General features: G+C 36.7%; 1 protein-coding gene across 13 annotated transcripts in view; it reads left to right on the top strand.

Moving 5' to 3' along the window:
• The window catches only part of MRTFB (myocardin related transcription factor B), an 87,464-nt gene that overhangs the window by 32,455 nt on the left and 35,138 nt on the right, over window positions 1-19,871 (top strand). For 2 of the 13 annotated variants that reach the window (XM_072877830.1, XM_072877831.1), the window contains exon 1: window positions 5,179-5,521. The exons of 10 other annotated variants lie outside the window; for them this stretch is intronic. In XM_072877830.1, coding sequence (XP_072733931.1) covers window positions 5,401-5,521 — 121 coding nt within the window. In that variant the 5' untranslated portion in view covers window positions 5,179-5,400. Of the gene's footprint in view, window positions 1-5,178; window positions 5,522-19,871 lie in introns of those variants that run through there. One more of the 13 variants, XM_072877833.1, reaches the window with a different exon arrangement.

Here is a 19,871-nt window from a genome sequence, read left to right on the forward strand (position 1 = left end):
AACAGGGATTATTTAAATGAATGTTTTAGCTTGTGTAGTCAGAGCACTATTTTCCTATGTGAAGAAATTATTACACAGTGATGAACCACCGGATTATCCTAACATAACAGTAAAGGACCAAGAAATTCATCAAGGTGTGCGTAAAGCCAAGATGAAATAAATGTTTCGAGTAATAGTTTTTTTTCCCACTTCAAAATCTTGTGGCAGTGAAATAGATTAAATACCTAAGGCTGTTCTAATTCTTTGGGTTTTTGTCTAGAGTTTAAATTCATCTGTAGGGTTTGTTTTTTTTTTTATGGGATTGCAAAGGAATGAGCTCCATATGATGTGAAGAGTTGGAATGTACTGTTAAAGCAATTGTTGCTTAGTTACTTCATGTTTAATGATGTTGTAAAGTTGCTCACAGTTAGTGATCTCACTCACCAGAGCAGTGATACTTAAAAAGATAACGGGTCTCTTCCGAGTGGCAGACAAGCAGGCACTGTGGAGGGTACTATGTTGCTGCATTGTTTCCTCCTGCACATTGTGATTTTGGCGAATATCTGTTAAGCACTTCCTCTTTTTAAATAATGCTTTTTCTGTAGGCTGAAGGTTGGCAGAACGCTTGAAAGTCTGTGTTGCAGGAGGATGGAAACATTGATTACCTTAGATTAAAAGCAAACAAATGTTTATGAAAAACTTGTGCAATACATTGCTATTAAATGAGAGGTTACTGGATTTTCGTTTATGGAACTGACAGGGATGTTCCATTCTGAAGCCTTTTTTCTTCATTTCACTCACTTGTATACAATATGTACAACTTAAATTGAAATTAAAATGAGAGGTACTTCTGCCCTCTGAAGAGGATGCCAATTCCAACAGTTTTAATTTTTATTGAAACGAAAAGCTTCTGGTTTTGATGCACTGATGCTGTTTGTAATTGGGCTTAAACCTGTAATTGATAGATACAACATGCACCGCTTAAGATTTTCTTTTAGCTGAAAGAGATATTTATGTTTTGTTGTTTGATAGAAACTAGTGTTTCAGCCACAATTTTGTTTCTAGCTCATTATAGGTTCTGTAAGATCCTCAGTGTCACTTAGCTATTTGTACTATTAAAAATTTATGAACAGGTACATGTTCAAATCAGAGAGGTTATACATCCAATATTTACTTTGGAAATGAGTAGTTCTCTTTATTATGAAACTTTCTGTATTTAAGTACACAGTCAGCAGCAGAAAGGTGAGATGAAAATTTATCAATCTGAAGTTTTTTGGCCTGTTTTTTTAATAATGCCATCAATTTCAAATGACAATCCAAATTCCAGCTGCCTTTTAGAAACTGAACATAAAGCATTTCAAACTGAGTGGAGTTGAAAGACCCCAACCTTTTTTTGTATATATTTTATATTTCATGGGTTGTGTTCTATTTATTGCATAACTGCTAAAATAAAGAAAAGGCTTTAAAGAGTACTCAAAAGAACAAACAACTAATACTTATTCAAAAGGATTTTTTCTTATAGGACAAAATGGGTAATTTGAATGCGAGAGTATTAAGTTCCCACCATTGAAGTCTTTCACCAGTTCTTTTAATAAAAGTGGAATTAGCATCCTTTAAAACCAACAATGAAAGTAACTGCTGTACAAAGCAGTTTTTATATGTCAAAACAATGACCTTCAAGACAGATACTATCCAAACATAGGAAGCATGTTTAAAGTATCAGCATGGTGTTGGTGGCGGCTGACAGGGCTTCTGCTATTTTACAAGAGCTTAAAAAAAATACTATCAGATTTGAAAGTGCATAAGTAAATCTGAGAAGTAGCTACGGTGCTTTAGCAGTCAAAGGGAAGAACATACGTGAACTGTTTTAGGAGAGTTACAAATTTATTTTATTTAGCAGGGAAAGGGGGGCTCTTAAATGGCAGGTGGATTGGCTCTCTGGGGATCATGAGGAGGCACTTTGCCTTGATTCACATGAGGCCTGCTCATGACTAGAAGACAGCTTTGAACAACTGAGTATTGTTAGTTAGCAGTTGAATTTAGTACTTGAATGTGCTAACCAGCTAACAGTGTTTCTGTTCCTTCTAGTACAGTTCTTAGGAATGTGAGAAAGTCGCTCATAAAAACATGCACTTTTCCCATGTTACAGTGCTGCATCTACAGCTACTGAGCCAGCAGTTGTGAGATGCCTGTGAAACTCTCTCAGATGCCTGTGAAACTCTCTCAGAATTTTAGACTTTTCTAATAGACGTGTTGAGACATGGCGATGATTATTTTTTTTTTTCTTTGAAGCCTTATCACTAAAAATAGTAGAACTATATTGTTCTTGATCACTCAAGTAACCGGTATACCCAAATTATTAGTTGAGCCTGGATTAACATATATTCAAGGCTGCTGGGAAAACAAGATGTTGTTGGAATATGAGTGTTTTGGGTTTTTTGTTTTTGTTTTTTTTGGGTTTTCTGTTTTGTGGTTTGTTTTTTTTTAATGACATGGGGAATAAATGTCATTCTTTGTCCAGGGATTTAAGAGAAACTGTTCCCTGGGCAGAATGTCCAGGCATTCTCAGTAGTCACAGTATAACTGCATCAAACAAAAAATATTTTTCTTCTTCCAAGGTATCTTTTCTTTTTCAGTTGTTATGGCTGCCCCCGCCCCAACTATTCAATACCGTATAGCATTTATTGGCAACTACAATATTTGGTTACATGGAAAATATGCAGCATCATTTTGACCGTTCATCTCTCCTAGTCTGCACAAGAATTTCATCATTCTTGTTTTCCATAAATTCTGTGATTCCTGCTTTTCTTCTTAAAGTTATTTGCAAATTACTGTTGAGATTTTGATCAGAATTCTTAAAGGTGTTTTAAAATATTAATCTGCATGTTAGCTTGTATTGAACTGGGAGGTGAATTTGAAGCAAAATATGAGGCTTAATTCCAAGTGGCTGAAGCGTAAGTGTATTCATTTCTGTAAATTCTGCTGTGGAGTGGGGACCCTTGAAAAAGGGGAGGAGTGGATAGCAGGAACTCCATGCTACTAAAGCTCATCTTTCTGAACAGGTGAGAAACACTCATGAAGGCTTGAACTGCTGTTACTCAACTGCTGTTACTGTGATCCCGACATTCACTTGAGCACTGGACACTTAATTTAAAGAAAGCACTATAAACAGAGAGGAATGAATAGAACTACCTTCAGAATTATGACATTTGAAGGAAAATGTATTACTCCTTGGGTTCTTTAGATACACACTTCCTTATTAGTATGTTGGGGTTTTTTTTAAATTTTGAAATATTCTGTTCTCTGAATCATTTTGAAATTGCTTCAGACCAAAGTACCGATTTTTCAGAAAACGTGTGAAGTGCACTGTACCCTTCCCATAAAACAATTTCTGCTGTTACATATTGTTATACTGTTAGAATATAATTAATCCAACTTCTCTGTTGGTACAAGAAAAACGTGGAGTGATAATCTGATATATCCATAACTGTGTAAGATTCTATTTATTGACTGTGTCAGACTGTCATATAGGTTTCTTAAGCAGTATGTGTTTGTATTCTGTTTATCTGGACACCCCCTCCCCCCCCCGGGAATGTGTGCAGTTTCTCAACAGTAATTTTGTTTCTTATGCATAGTAAGTGTTCCAGCTGCAGGCAGTGAGGAAGTTCATTTGATTTATGAAGGAGTTCCTCCACAGTAATTTTTTTTTCTTATGTTCAGTAAAAATCACTGCAAAAGCAGATGTATTGGAATAATCTGTCATTTGTAATTAAGCAAAATCTAATTAAAGCTGATAATTTTTATACAAATGATGTGCAAACAACAGATCTTCAGGCTGGGAGAGCTGCCTCAAATCATTTATGCTGCAAGAGTTTTTCTTTTGCCTGTATTTTCAGCTCCTTAGGTGTCAAGAAGTTGATACGGCCTAGTAAGCTCATGTCTCCTTGGAATCTGCAGTTCTGAGTAGATCTAGGTCTCCCTTCTCCCAGCAGTGGGAAGATAGGGAGAGCTTCCCCATCCTGCTGGCTGTGTCAGGCAGCCCCACACCCCAGGGTATCAATTGCTTGCCCCGGGAGTGCACTGTTAAGGTGAAGAGTCGGTGTTGAATGATTGTCTGCAGAAAGATCTGAAGAGGCAAGATGCTTTTTTTTTTTTTTCTAGTTTCCACTTTTAAAGATTCTGCAGCAGGTGTTTGTTATTGTATATAGATCTTTTCAAATCTGATGCCATAAAAGTGAAACAGTTTTTCCGAGTGGAGGCGTCCTTTATAATTTCAGGCTGAAGGATTTAAAATATAAAGTAGGGATGTGGAAAATGTGTATGATGATAGCATTTTTAAGCCCAAAGGAAAAGGGAAAATGCACCTGCTAGAGTTACTTATTGACATGTAGTGACTACTTAAAATTATGTATAGTTTATTTTCTCTAAGTACATGAAATGCAAACTAGTCTGTTGTTCCCTCATGGCCAATGATTAGAGGGGATTAGATTAGAGGGGATCCCCTTCCCCAAAACCTTCCAGGCTGACGATGAAGTTGATGACTCATGTAAGATAAATGGGATATGCTTGAGAGAATGGCAGATCTGAAGCTATGGGAGGAAATACTCCTAAAACTGCTGGGAATAATGAGATGTGTAACTGTAATGCAAAAAGGAAAATAATAAAATACTTTTTTTTTTTAGATATTTACAACAAGGAACGGGCTCTCTTATACTGCAAGGAAAGGCATGGAAATAATCGATGGTTTTCCCACTTACCTCTGCTAGATACATGCCTCTGAAACAAGACCTGGGGCTGGGGCAGGTGGGAAGGTTCCTCAACATAAATTTTTCAAATGGCAATGTGCAGCTTTGATTACTGGTGAAACTTAATGAGTAATGAATATGCCAGTCAGGCGAAGATAAAGTATTTCTGCTGCCTGCAGCAGTGTTCAGAGTAGTGGGGGAAGGGAGAAGGAAGGGGAAAAAGGGAGAGAGTCCTCAGCAGTAGTTTGTCTTAGGTATCAGCGAATGCTGCTCCTTCAGCAACTGCTGGATTTATTTTTAACTGCTTGACTCATTCTTTGTCAGATGATTGACCATCAAGCTGCATATTGAAACACGACTGTGCAGAGGAAGCAAGCATAACTAAAGGAAAAGGGGGAGTGGTTGTCAGGGAAAAGAGGTGGGATTTGGGAGTTCTGCTTCACATGCTCTGTGCCTGCTGTCTGAGTGAGTTACAGGCTCCAAAGCAGACTGAGCGTGCTGCAGGTCAACCTAGAAAGTGAAGGATGATGGCTGCTTTCGGCTGCACAAAGGCACAATTGCTCATTTATTAGGAGAAAGGACCTGGGAGCAGTGTTCGGGACAGCAGCGTACTGCCTGGTGACAAATTAATATTTTTTTCCTATGCTGGATGTTGCCATTCTAAAGGATTCTCATCATGATCGATAGCTCCAAGAAGCAGCAACAGGGCTTTTCAGAGATTTTACCTGCAGGAGATGTTAAGCCACTGAAGGAGAAGGAATGCCTTGAGGTGAACAGCCAGAAAAGTCTCAAGGAAGGTCAGTCACTTGCTGGTTGGGGACAGAAAATGCGGAAGCACTGGGCAGATTCGGTTCACCAGCATTTGTGGTGTAATGCTCTATGTCAGGAAGAATTTTTGTACATTAAATTAGGTATTGTTTTCCCTCTTAAAAAAACTTCTAAAAGCTAATTTAGAATTTACCTGAGACTTAAAATAACGATGATAATAGCTCGATAGAAATTGTAGTATGAAGAAAAATGAGTGATTAAGTACTGTTTTCAGAGTAGCATTTAGTGCTGAATTCATTAAATACTCTGAAATTGTCCTGTAAATGTTGCACAAAATGCTTAAAAATGTCACTATTGAAATAAATATAATGAAATAAATGTCATTAAATGTGACACTATTAAAAATAAAACCCCACAAACCTATAGTTTTAGACATGTATTACTGCCTCATTTTCAACAGTGCTTCTCAGCTGTCTTTCTCTAGAATTCCCTTCTCCCCCCATACTTTAAATTAGATTTGACTCTGCTTTCCAGATGTATGCTTTTCAGATTATGTTATGTCTCCTTAAATGATTGGTTTTAGACTGTGCATTAAATTGATATAATGCACAAGTGTTAGTTTGTAAAGTAGCAGTAGTCTGAGGATATTTGGAGCATTACTTAAAGCTGACAAATGGTGCTATACCAGATTCATCTAAAGGGGTGTTTGTTAGGCTGTGGCAATAATACTGCTGAGACATGGAAGTTGTCCTATTCCTTCTAGCTGGCATGTGTTAAGGAGGAGAAGGAAGAGACCTCTTGAGGTCAGCTGCCAGCCCTGCACAGAACGGTTTGTTAACTGGTGTATGTTAACATACCAGGCTCTTTGCAGTTCACGACTCAAACTCCAACTTCTTAATCAGTCAGAAACAAACTGTATTTGTAGTAGACAAAATTCCTTCTGTCCTTTTACAGCACTCTGCCCTGGCTTTTACTCCAGATATCTCTGGATTGTCTGGTGATTCAGGGATTTCTTCCTGGGTGTTGTGGCAAGATTGCTGTTTTTCCCCCTTCTACATGAGATCATGCCTTTGTCAGAATTTAAGTGCTGGGTTTGTTTGGGGGTTTTGTTTGTTTTTAAACTTGGATCTTAATAATGTTTCAAATAGCAAAAAGATGGCCCATATTCATTATTGAATTAAGTAACTGACAGTTTATTTTTTAAAAACCCTTTACTTAGCTCTAAGTTAAGGCTAGAAAAAACACTGATTTTTATATAATGTACTGATACCAAAGGTTTCTTATTGATTGGAAAGACAGATAATAATAAGTTGAGTGTAGATGCATGTGGCTGTGGCTGCGAGCATAACAGTTCTGGTTCCTTTACAGCAGGAAAGCACTGATTGAAAGACAGTAACGGGAGAGAAAGGGCCAACAGTGGCTTCTTTTTCATGGTGTTTGCCTTGCACCTCCAAGCAGGCCCAGTTAAACCTGCTGCTGCTACCTCTGAAGCTCTGTGGGGCAGCAGGAACAAAGAAAGAAGGCGAGGAAGTTGAGAGGGACAGAGGAGTAAGCATAGTGTTGTGGGAAATACTGTAGGAAAAAACCCTAACTAATCTAAGCTACCAAGAAATAAAGGGGAGAAAGACGTGAAAAAATGAGCGTTGTAGGCAGTGTAGGTGGGCTAATAAGTAACCATGGTAATCATTACCTTCGGTCGTCTTTGAATATGTCAGTTATGCAGAAAGTGGATGAAATAATGTACATTACAATAATGATGGTCTGTCAGAATAGCAAAAAAAATGCAATTATGGGACACTCTTCCAGTCTAAATTAATGAATATTTTAGAGTTTAAATTATTCAGTGCATAAAAGAAGATATAATTCTTTTCCAGAGTCACTATCTTTGCTTCCTTTTCTCTGTGTTAGCACCTGTTCTCCATTCTCACTTTTGCCTAGTGAATATTGCTTATCCTTTTATCTCTCATAAGTTTGGCAGCCTAATAATTAAAATAATGAACCTCTTTTTGAGAGTATGTATGAGACTACAGGATCTCCTTTTCCAGCCTTTCCTCTTTCTAAAGCTTAGGAAAAACAAGTGTTTTCTTTCTTGTAGTATATAGAATGAATTCATTAAAACATTGCAAATCTGCTTAATTTGCATCTAGGTAGACTAAAACAGAGCTTCACCTTTATAAGCTTTCAGTTTATAATGTTACAAAATGTGTAATTCAGGTATTTTGTAGATTTATTTTTTTAAATTCTATTGCAGTTGTTAATTTCATCCTATTTAAATAACACTATAAATAACATTAAAACACTTATCATTTTACAGAACAGTATATTCTAAATTAGCTTGTGGCATTCTGTCTCTTCCTCCCCCCCCCCCTTTACCTTTAATTCAAACGATGATGTGACTGGTTCTGCCACTGGAATCATCAACCGTTTTTTGTTGGGACACAAATACTTATGGGTACCATCTGTGAATGGTTAAAACTGCAAAAATTAAAAATGTAATTCTAGTGGCAAACCCAGATGAAGTACGTAGAGGTCAGGTAATTCAGAAGGTGCTACAGCCTTTGCTTCATAATCTATTTTGCACAGTTTGATAAATCTAAAAATCTAGAGATAGTACAGTGTGCTTATTTCAGCAATGCATACCTTATGGGAATTGTTAGGTGCAGTTCTTTTTTTGCTTAGTATTTCTTTATAAGGAAAGAGACTGCTGATGGAAACACAAATCCCAACACTGTCTTCAGCAAATTAATATTATGGGCATTGGAAGGTTAGATCACAAGGGTGAATTTGTTTCTTTGCTTAGGCTAATGAATACTCTTAGAAGATACATATTATAGCATCCTATAGCACAGGAGGAAATCCTCTTAATTACCCTACTTTCTTGTAAACAAATCATATGTTATCGTTACATGTTGTCTGTTCTGTGAAAACAGTTCTTAATTTTATCTGTTTTATCAAAATTACCTTTTGTATGAGCAAGGAACAAAAATACTTTTTGGCTCTGAGGGTAATACAGTGCTAAGTAAACAGCTTTTCCAGAAATTCCTGTAGCATTGATTTCTAACGTCAAGAAAGCGGCCAAAACATTTAGAAAATTCAAATGAAAAGTATCCTTGAATGAAATCAGGACATCATTGTGCATACAGTTAGTAGTATCATCAACAGTGCATATATTAGGAATTAGAAATATATTTAGGTTGCAGATTAGAAGGTTTCTAACTGAGGAGTGAAGTGAATTTAGGAAGTCTTGCCTTGTATCCTGAATTGTTTTAATATAAAGATGGATGAGCTCCTGCAAGAGTATATGACCATGCAGAACTCTTGAAGACACAGTATTAAATTGGTGAAGCAAATCAGTATGGTGCTATCTCAGGTGGGATTTAAAAGGAGATTGGATCCCCGTTTGTTTGCACCATGTTTTTCATATATTTATCTCAGTTTCAAAGTTAGCAGTTGCCTGCAGGTTACTGTAAGGAAAAAAACTAACCAGGAAGGAAATTTTCTTTCCACCCTGAAACACAGTTTCTTTCCTGGATTAGTATTGCTTTTTGATTTTACTGTTTTGTAAGGAACTGGAGACTGGCAAGTGCTAGAAACAGGATACAGGGTGGAATGAGTGAAGCACAGGGATTTCTCAGGTGCTTGCTGGAAATGTCTTCATTCTGTCTGGTTAATAGATTACCAGATTTAGTCAGTCAGGAAGGATTTCTTCCCTTCCTCCCCTCCAATCAAATCAATATTGTATGCGAATTGTTTATTTAACAGATTTCCTGCTGTTGCTGGCACGCTGAGTATTGGTGATACTCTTAACCTCTAATGCTCTCCTGCGGTGGCATGTTAGGCTTAAAGATTCTACTGTTGTTTTGCTGGTTTTGTTGGGGTTTTTTGGTGTGGTTTGGTTTTTTCTTTTGTTTTGGTTTTTTAAACTTTAAGTTTTGTTATATGGTATTTAGAGGTGTTTTTATGACCCCTCAGCAGTGGCAGTCTATCAGGTATGTTTCTTGAGACACAGATGAGAAAAATACTGAAAAAATAATATTATTCCCGTCATCCTAGTTAATAAAGGAAGCACTATAAATTCAGTGTACTGTTCCTGTGGGGCTGTGTTAAATTCTTAACTTTATGTATCTACCATAAACAGTCTCTTTAATGACAGTGGGATAATTGTATGTTTTACAAGTAAATCAGCACTTACTCCACAAATTTTCTTCTTCAGTGTAGCACTTAATAATAAATATATGGTAATCCCATTATAATAAACACATTCTTAAATACTTTGATAAACCAAGGCCACAGTGTATTAATTTAATTTTGTATGTAATCTATAAAATTAGAGGATGCAATGGCTAACCAAGAATTCTAGGGAAACTTGCTACAGCAACTACAAGATTTCTTAAAGGTTTTATAAGGGGTTAGGATTAAGACTGCTGCTGCCAAAAGTAGGTGTAGTCTCATCCAGCCCTACCCTGCTTACTGCCAGCCTCTTTCTTGTGTTGTCATTAGGAATTATGCAACCCTGAAGTGAGTAGAATCCGTGAACAGGTATTACTGAAGACTGTTTATTTCAATAGTGTTAGTTTTCAGCCAGATCAGAGCACTGACCTGACAGGCTGCATCTTTGCCAATGTTGATGCAACAGAAGCAGCTGGGGTTGGAGGGAGGAAGAGAGCATTGTCTTCTCATCAGTAATCCTGTCTTAGATCATATAAAGTCATGAAACCACATTCTGAAACCACTGTCTGGTTGGTTGCTATACTGGAGGTTTCTTCTTTCCTTTCACAAAGCATCCAACAAAACACGTATGTACCTCAGCCTTTTTAATGCAAAGTCCTTTTTAATGCAGCAGCTTCGCTGTCACTGTAAGCAATCTGACTCATCCACTGAGCAAGCATCTGCAGAAAGCTGATGTTGTTGTCTGCATAGCAGAGTTGACACAATGCCATTGCTTACATCCCAGTTTGCAATCAGGCATCTTACTGTAAATCCACCTTCCTCAGTGTTTTGAATTAATGTGTAATCTCATGAGTTGGAGGATCTGCTTGGGTATGCATTTTGTTTGCTGGCTCTACTGTGTCTAGGAAAAGCATGGAAAATGGAGGTAGTACCTTCTCGAGAGGGCTTGGCTGGAAATCATCTGTCATCTTTCAATGTAATATGCTCCAAATTACCACAAAGCAAGTCTGTAGTAGATGTAGAATTGGAACTCAAGTTTCACGAGTCCCTTGACAGAACAATTCTTGGCTGATAGCAGTATTTGAGGAAATGCAAATTATTTTTTAAAAAAACAGAAGACTGTACTAAGCAGAGGAATATTTGCAGGTTTAGAAAATGTAATTATTGTTAATATACTTAAGGTATGCAATTTTACAGAATACTTGAAATGTAAGCTTCAGTTTATTCAGACTTTCCACCCAAGACGGTAGTGATTTTTCTCATTTTAAAGATTTAAACAGAATTGTGAAAAGTATAGATTTTGCTTTTTACATATACACGTGTATGTATATATTCATCCCAGCAGACATTCTGGTAATTTGTTTGGAGGCTTGTGTATGTTCTGGCTTGTTTCTAAGCAACATGTTCCATAGCAATAGGATATAATACAGACTGTCCTATATCCTAGTCATTTAAGCTTCTCAACTGATGATACTGTTACGCTATATATTTTTGTTTTAAATCTTAAGTTTACATTTAGCTATCTTTCCCATCTAGCTTTTCATTTTCTACTTTCAGTATGATGATGTTACTTCTGGAAACAGTTATGTGTACATTATTACTGGCTTACAGACAAAAGCTTTAAATCACAGTGGTATAATTTAAAAGATTTGGAGGTCCTGCAGGTTTTCCCTCCAGAATTCTGAAGAGATTATCTGAAATGGCCCTCAGTAGTCTCCACTTGCATGCTTTGCAGAACATCCAGAACACTTCTCAGCTGAAATAAAAGTATGACTGAATAATTGCTTAAAATGAGTATGCATCAGAGGCTGTTTCACTTTTCTTAATTATTTTGGATATAGTCTTAGCAGAAAAATCACATATACAATAATGGAAAAATGAATATTAGAAGTATATAAAAATAAGTAAGGGATTTTTTAATAAAAACAAGTGAAAATAAGTAAAATACTTTCTTTTTTTTTTTTAAATAATACCCTGGCATACGTGAAAGGTTTGAAGACTGAACCCAACATAACACATTCACTCATGTCTAGATGATGTCTGATTTCTTTAGTGATTAATTACTTTTATTTTAAAATTGAGAGTATTTAACCTACTGTATCACCATCTTCAGGCTGATGGGAGGTGAGTACCACAATTTTAAATGCATTTTTTCTTTAAAATGCTGTACAACTTATTTAGAATCACTTTCAACAAATTACAGGTAGCTAAAGATTTTCATGGCTTTACCCTCTCCTTCCTTTCTTCTTTGACATGCCACATAAATGAAAATGAACACTACGTTACCAAATTTCTGACCTTGGACGCATGTGGAATGAGCAATGCCGGGTGTGACCTAGCTACCGTATTCCATAACCTTCCTGAAATGTGTACCTTGCATATCACCTGCTCTTTCTTTTACTTATTATACAAAACATTCAGTCTATTAAATTTTTAGTTTTATTCACAGAACAAATATTGGTTGAAAAGATTAACTGTTTTTGTCTCAGTAGAGCATTATAAATATAGTACAACACCGCATATAGAGTTGAGGGAGAAACACTCACAACTCAGGAGAAACCAAAACATCTATCTCTGGAAAATAAACTTAGTGTAAATTATGCTGTTTAGAAAATGCCATATAAACTTTTAAGTCCAAGCAGATGGAGTTTGGGGGTGTGAGGGTAACAACTGAAAGAGGCACAGAGTTAAGTACTTGATACTCGATTTCTGCAATTCTGTGTCGCCCTGTGCTGTGAGGTTGGTCCAGAATCCTAATACAAAGCTGATGCTTAGATCACTTCTGTAGTCCACCTACCACCAGATAAAATACTCTCTTCTGCTTTACTACCACCCCGCTGTTCGTATGCTTGTATTAATGTTATAGTCCTGATGATGAATAACTAGTTATAAATTACTTCAGACCGAGGACAAAATAGAATAGTTCATGTCCTGCAGCAGTGCTTCATTGCAACTGGAACGTCTGTTGCTAACTTCTAATAGATGTGTTGTGTTTCAATCTCAACACGTTAGAGACCTTGGCTGCATAAAAGCTGCTTTAAGCTGGCAGAAAGAAATGGAGGCTTTCTGTGTAACAGCTTTTAATTTAAAGGAAAGGGCCCTGTTTCCAGCACTGTCTGTTTCCATGGCAGCCAGCCTAGCAGCCTGCACTGGAGTTTCTACCGCTCTTGGAAATTTCCAAGGGAGTATGCAGGAAAGTTGGACATTACATTTTCCCATTTTTACTTGCAGTTTTAATATCCACTGGATTTTAACTTTGGAAGAAATAATGAGATGATTACATACAGAACATTAAAAAAAAATCTTGATGCATTATTTTTCTTCTTGCTGTCATTTGAAAGAACCTTGTGCTGTCTCATGAACCCCTTCTTGATAGTTTAGTGTCTGTTTCATCTGTGTAATTGTTAAATGTCAACAACTATTTGCTGTTTCATAGTACCTTCTATAAAAAGATAAAATTTGAATTTGATTTTAAATTAACAGGATACCTAATTAACTGTGTTAGATGTGGAATTATTAGTGCTGGAACTGTGCACAGTACAAGTTCTGGTTTTTTTCAAGACAAGAAGCAGTGCTGAAAGCTTGTCAATCAGCATAGATAGCGTTGTTCCTGCAGGACAGCTATCAATTTATTTTTGTCCTCTTTACATTCCAGCGCTTGTGATTATATAGTACTACTTTGAGACATCTTTTCCATAGGATACAAATTACAGATCTGTAACAGAAATCACTTCCTCAACTTTGATAATAGCTGTTTGTTCTAAGTTATTAAATAATACATTTTATTTTCACTTATTCTACCATTCACACTGAGTAAGAGCTGACTGGACTGCTCTATGTTTCTTACCTTTCAAAGGGTCTTATACAGAATGTGATGTGTACTTGCCCAAGTCCCTATTTGTGCCAGCTTTCTTGCATTCAAACCAGCATAGCGCTTCAGCAAGTTATTGAGGATCTGCTTGTTTTGGTTATTCTTAACCTGTATGCCCCTTTAGGGCATAGTGTATGTGAACCTGAACAGTACTCGCTGTTTGAAAACAGAGGCCATTCACTTCATAAAATTTACTCCTATATAGAAATATGTTTCAAAATAATAAAGTGCATTGGTTAGGTAACAGATAACCTCTCCTTTTTGGTACCATCATCTCCATTCCCTTGCATATAGAAGCACTGGTTCCCTGGTATGCCAACACTGTATAAGAGTGGGAACACCAGCCTCTGTCACTCAGTTTTTCAGGTGGTGAAAAAAATCTATACCTCCAGTGAATTCAGAAGACTTCTGCTGACTTTACAAGAGTCAGAAAACCAGATCTTCTTATTGTGAGGTGGGACTATGGTTCTTGGTTTTGTCAGTAAGTATTAAATAAGCTATCTAAGATTTAATGATCATTTTATTGACTGAAGAAAACACATGGAATTTTGTAATCTATTCAGCTGGTGTTAAAGTGTTAATCTTAAAATCATACACTGACTTGAAAATAAAAAAGAATACCCTCCCTTCCCCCTCAGTCAAAACGGGAGTTTGACTGACCTCTCTGTGCATGGCTTTTATTCAGAAGCAGTTCAAAGACAATTTCTTAAGAGTTGCAGTGTCGTGAAGGGGGATTCCTGCCAGATAATGTGAAGTACAAAATATTTGTGCCATCTTTTAGCAACTAGATTTGCTCAGTGGTGTTAACATAGCCCTTCTTTTGCACATACGCTTTAAATATGAGGAACAGTATTACTGACGTTAATAGTATATTAGCATATCTAAATCTTTGTCAATTCTGGGCCTTTATTTTGGAGATCATCTTCTATGATTTTAGATGTTATGCAGGTAACTTGCTGATTTTAAAGTGTAAAAATGAGAGGTAAACTATCAGGCAACAAGCTGAATGGATTTACCCCAATAAAAACAATCTGTTAAAAACAGTGTTTGAGTAAGTACCACCCCATGGGGAACTTTGTTTTGTAGTACCTCATGTCTTTTGAATTCTCCCTTCCCCAGATTCCACACTGGTTTGCTTGTAAATGGTTCTTTGTAATAAAGAAAGGGGGGGGGGGGGGACCAAACCAAATACTCTCACACACACACACACACACACACACCCCCCCAACAAATAGTACAGTATAACAACTTTGGCAATGCCTCAGTGGTTTTCAGATTTTTTTGGAAGCTGTGTCATCCTATCTCATCCATTCTTATTAGATTTACCTCTTCGTGTGTTACTGACTGTTCTAGAAATCTCTTGCTATATGAATTTCTATGTATATGATAAGCAAAGTCTGTATTTGTTTTAATTACATTAGATTTAAACCAACCTGTATTGTATTCTATAGAGTTTCTCATTGAAATAAATCAGCAATTCTTTGCCAAAAGTGCAAAGCTGTGCTCCATTCTCACATCATTCATTCTTGTCTTTGAAGATAATTTAATCACATTTTCCTTATTGAAAACTTGTGATTTAGTTTCCATGACTCCCATCTTCCTTATCTTTCTGGCTGTTCTTTGAGCTGCTTTTTCTGGGTCCCAATTTCCTTTTGAGCTTTTCACAAACCTCATTCCTATTCCCTTCCTTTATACCCACTTCAGGTTCATGTCCAGTATAAAGATACAAGTCTGTAATTTGTTTCTGCTCAGTTGTAGGGCGCTCTGTCTACACTACAATGACAATATAAAGGTCATTACTGACTGTAGTATGACCATCTGCTCTGACACACAGACCTGTAAGCCAAATATCCTCTTTGACTAGATGTAGCTGTGCAACTCATGTACACTTGTTACCATTTCTTTCTAAGAAACATCTCTGCTTTTTACTTTCTGTTGCTGAGGAGGCTAAAAGTATTTTAGGTCCTTATGTCTTTTATTGAGATATAAATACTAGCTTTCTCCTGATCTGCTTTTCCAAAGCAAACAGGTTTTTTTCAGCTTTTTAAAATAATATATTTAGGATTTTCATTCACAATTACTTTCTATTTAGAAACTTTCTTTTCTTTAATAACGTGTTCAACTGCTCTGTATTTATTTAAACAAAAAAAAAGTCAGACACCAAACTTTTTTTTTTTAACCTTCTTAATTTTGGAGTTGTTTGCTTTTGCAAACATCTGGATTTCATCCAACTTTGTTTCTGTTTAACCTCCTTGCTCTGGTCAAGTCAAAATCTTCAATTATTATGTTCTTATACCATCTTTCTAACTGAGTCATCTCTTCTTTAGTATTCCCTCTGCAGTGCTTCCCTATTAGTCATGTTACAGGCTGTCCTTTCTTTACTGTGTAATATATGTAAGTTCCTGATATTTATTTAATAAGTGAATAACTGCACGTTCTGCATGTTCTATTGGTCTTGTTTTTTCAGTCCTCCCACAGTTTTTATGACTTGTCCGGATACACATGGGACAACTTCAAAATCATCCCTTGTTTCCTTTGTGATGCCCAATGTAGGTTAACAGATGATGGGTAGGCAAGTAGTGTTATGAGAGGAAATAACTATTTGTTTTATATATATATCTGCTAAAAAATGCTAAGGCTTCACACCTGAGTGCAGAAGTTTTATATGCAGGTACATTCTTACTGTTCTTCTCATCCTTCTGCTCTAGTCCACTGTGCATTCTCCTGTACAACTATACATTGTTTAGGATATGGGTCACTTTTTCTGCAAAGCTTAAGCCAAATATCTGATCATAATTGAAGCCACAAATCATAGATATAATACATTCATAAATTATGTAGCAGGGCTTCCCATCATCTACATCTGGAATTAATGTTCATTAAAGAATTAGTTGAAACCAGTTGGAAAATAAGAGATAAGCTACCTACATTCTTACCACTATTTTTTGCTGAATACATTTATTTTAGTCTCCCTCCCCCATTTCCTGGGCAAATACCACCTGTCATGGCCATGGCCAAGCAGCATTAATTTTCAGGAACTGACAGAAATTGCATCAGCCACAAACATAAGTAACACATCCACTGGGGTATGTTTTTAGAGCGTGGATGCCTCCACGGTGTAGGGCTGTGTGCGAGCGTGATGTCGGAGAGAGGTGCAACCTTTCCCCCTTTCTGACGCACGTCGCACCAGATAGCACAAACAGGGACTGCAGGAACTGCATTGCACTCAACGAGTCCATACCAGTGCACTCACAGTGTTCAAAGTGTCTTCCTCTTTGGACACACACATGGTATGTTCCTGATGCTTCCATGTTACTAGTGCTATTGAAAGAGGATTCAAAACAGGACCTTGACACAGAAACTTTGGTACATTGTTTTTTGAGGGTTTTTTGTTTGTGGGGTGGTTTGATTTTTTCCAAGAGCAATTTCAGCAGCTGAAGGTACCTCAGGCAGACCTCAGAAGGTACCTCTTTTTAAAGTATACTTTAGGGGAATACTTATTAGAAGCGTTGGAGTGGTTATTTAGCTTACTTGTATTGGCAAAGTGCAGAGTGAGGCCTTTCTGATTTTTCCTCCTGCAGACTTGCCAATGAAAAACTAAAATGCAATTATTGCTAGATGCTGAACTGGTGGGATGTGTTTAGACTGTCCAGTCCAACCGTATGACCTAACAGTGGGCACTGTCTGTCTCGGTGTAGTGGAATGCCAAATAGAAGTCTGATCCTTTTCATATGAAAGATGAAAAGGCACGGTCTGAGAATCGTGTCAATGTCTGGACCTGGGAAAGACAGATCTCCAATTAGTAAATAATAAATTTCCGATAAAATGCTGCCCCTTTATATGTAATTTCAAGAGTTAAACTAATTTCTTAAAAAAAACCAGTCAAGCTGTTTTTTCCTGCACAAAGACTTTGCACATCACATTTGAGATTGCAGTGATATTACTTTAGAATTTTAAGTAAGTAAAATCTGATAAGATGAAGAACAAGTATCTGTTGTCTGCAGTAGGTTTCATAGAGTAGATGGTGTATGTACTTCCTACAAAATAATTTTCCAATTTAGCCAGCTGTCCAAATTGGTGAATTAGTGAGGGCTTTCAAATTGTTGTTATCAACTCTGCAAAACAGTGTGATCACTCTGTAGTGTGAAGGTCAATTTGAAAGTTGTTTAACTTTCCCACTTCTGTTTACTAATATCTGAAAGCACCATACTAGTAATGCTTAGGTAGCCATAGCTGAACCAGCTCACCTACAAAATGGGTTCTATGATAAAGCTCAGTAAAAAAGAATGTCTGAATAAAAAGCATATTGGAAATCAGAAATATCACATGCCACAAATGCATTTGTTCTTAATAGATGACTTGCCTATCGTATGTTGGTAGATGGCTCACATCAGTGATAACATTCCTGCACCTGTTGTAATATTACCAGCATTCACTTGTTGATCCACTGCGTTCCGGGTGATTGAATTGAAAAACATACTAATTCTGATTTACTTACTGTGTCTGATGATGTACATCAGCTCTACCCTGGACGTAACTGACGTTGGAGCAGGTCTTGGAATGCACATTTTTCTTTAAGACCTTGAGCCTGAAATAGAGAGGCATGTGTTTAAAACTGACTTGTAACTAGGTAAAAGATTTGGTAGACACATTTGTAGTGTGTTCAGTGTTCCAAGAAAGCCAAATTTAAATATGGTGTAAATTTGGACCAAATACAGCTGTATAGCATGGATGAGATTCCTGCCTAGAGCAGCACATGCTTTTCAACCCTTCCCACGGTTTCTTAGTTGTGTAAAAGGAAGCATAGTTTGAGCGAAGAACAAAAGAAAGTCAAGTTTTAATCTACTCAAGACCAAAAACATTGGGTATGAAATATGGTAGTCGTGCCATGCTGTTTATAAATTGTGTCTCACATCATTTGGATGAGTAAAACTTATTTAAGATTTTTTTTAAGGGATTGCCCATTTAGTTTTAAGACTAACTCTGAGCTTTCTTGATTTTACAGTTGTAAGCAAGAGAATCCAAAACAAGAACATAGCAGAGTTTTTTGCTTTCCTGTAAACACCACACCAGTTAGTGAATTTCTCAGTGCTTTGTGCTAGTGCAGTAGGAAATTCTTAGAAGTAGCCCCAGAGATAGAAACTTAACATCATAACGTTATATTGTATGCTTAAAATGCATTTCCATCAAAATGTGTGTTTTTTGAAGTTTTCTGTAGGAACAGGCTAAGTCCAGACCCAATACATTATTTTTCTTAATTTACACTTACTTGTATAAAGCTTGTGGATTTTTGAAGTTGGATGTACAGTTGCATAAGTGTGTGTTTGCACGCACTTATCTGCATTTTTGGGGGCAGATTAGACCAATTGGACTTAGAAACCCATGTGGTGTTCTGCAGAAGGATTTGAACTTCCTCTACCCATGCTGTGAACTCACTGGGAGTACGTAAGCACACTGCCAAACCCAACCTAGGAAGCACTGCCGAAAGGAGTGTGTAACAGCACCGTTTGAGTTGGTTCAAGACTCCAGGCAGCACAAGTTTGCATCTACTAGTAAGAGATACTGTAAGATGAGGTCATGGCTTACCGGGAGCCACATGAAATTAAGGAAGATCAAAAATAAATCATTCAAACTATTATAATTCTTCGGTTAACTTCTTACAGTCATTTAATATTACTTGGAAAATACAATTCATTACTTAAAGCAGGTATTTTCAAGTTTCCAGAGGAACTCAATACATTTTGAGTGACGTTCCATCAATTTACATTTTACTGTTGTTACTTTTGCATTCTCCCATCTCTGTCCTTTGTAACTCTTGTGTAACAATATTGTAAACTCTGAAAAGAACAGCCATGCCATAGCCCTGAAGTGTTTATATTTAAATTCTCAGTGTTAGTGTGACACAAGAAAATAATGTCCTTGTTTTCAGGACTTGCTATTCCCGGTCTTAATGCCTTAGTCAGAGGAGTATCCTTCCTGTACTGTAGAACAGGAAATAAGCTGGTTCCTTTTAAATTCTGAAAACAATGAACTTTGTCCTTAGCCTAATTTTTTAGAAATTACATTCATTTTGATGTTTTGGACAATGCATTAGTTTGTTTTGCTTCCTTGTGAAATACAATGGGAATAGCAGGTCATAATCATACATCCATAATAAGCTATCAAGGCAGAATTTAAGAATGTAAATATTACGTCTTTAATACTATTTTTTTTTCTTGACCAAGCATCTTGACCATCTCTTCTTCAAAAGATGAAGTTTCACATTAGGGTAATGGCTATACGTGTCTAAGAAATATAATGAAGCGCTATGATAAATTGATACAGAAGCAAGGGGAAGG

Source organism: Ciconia boyciana, chromosome 13, assembly GCF_034638445.1.
Source record: "Ciconia boyciana chromosome 13, ASM3463844v1, whole genome shotgun sequence".
NCBI lineage: Eukaryota > Metazoa > Chordata > Aves > Ciconiiformes > Ciconiidae > Ciconia > Ciconia boyciana.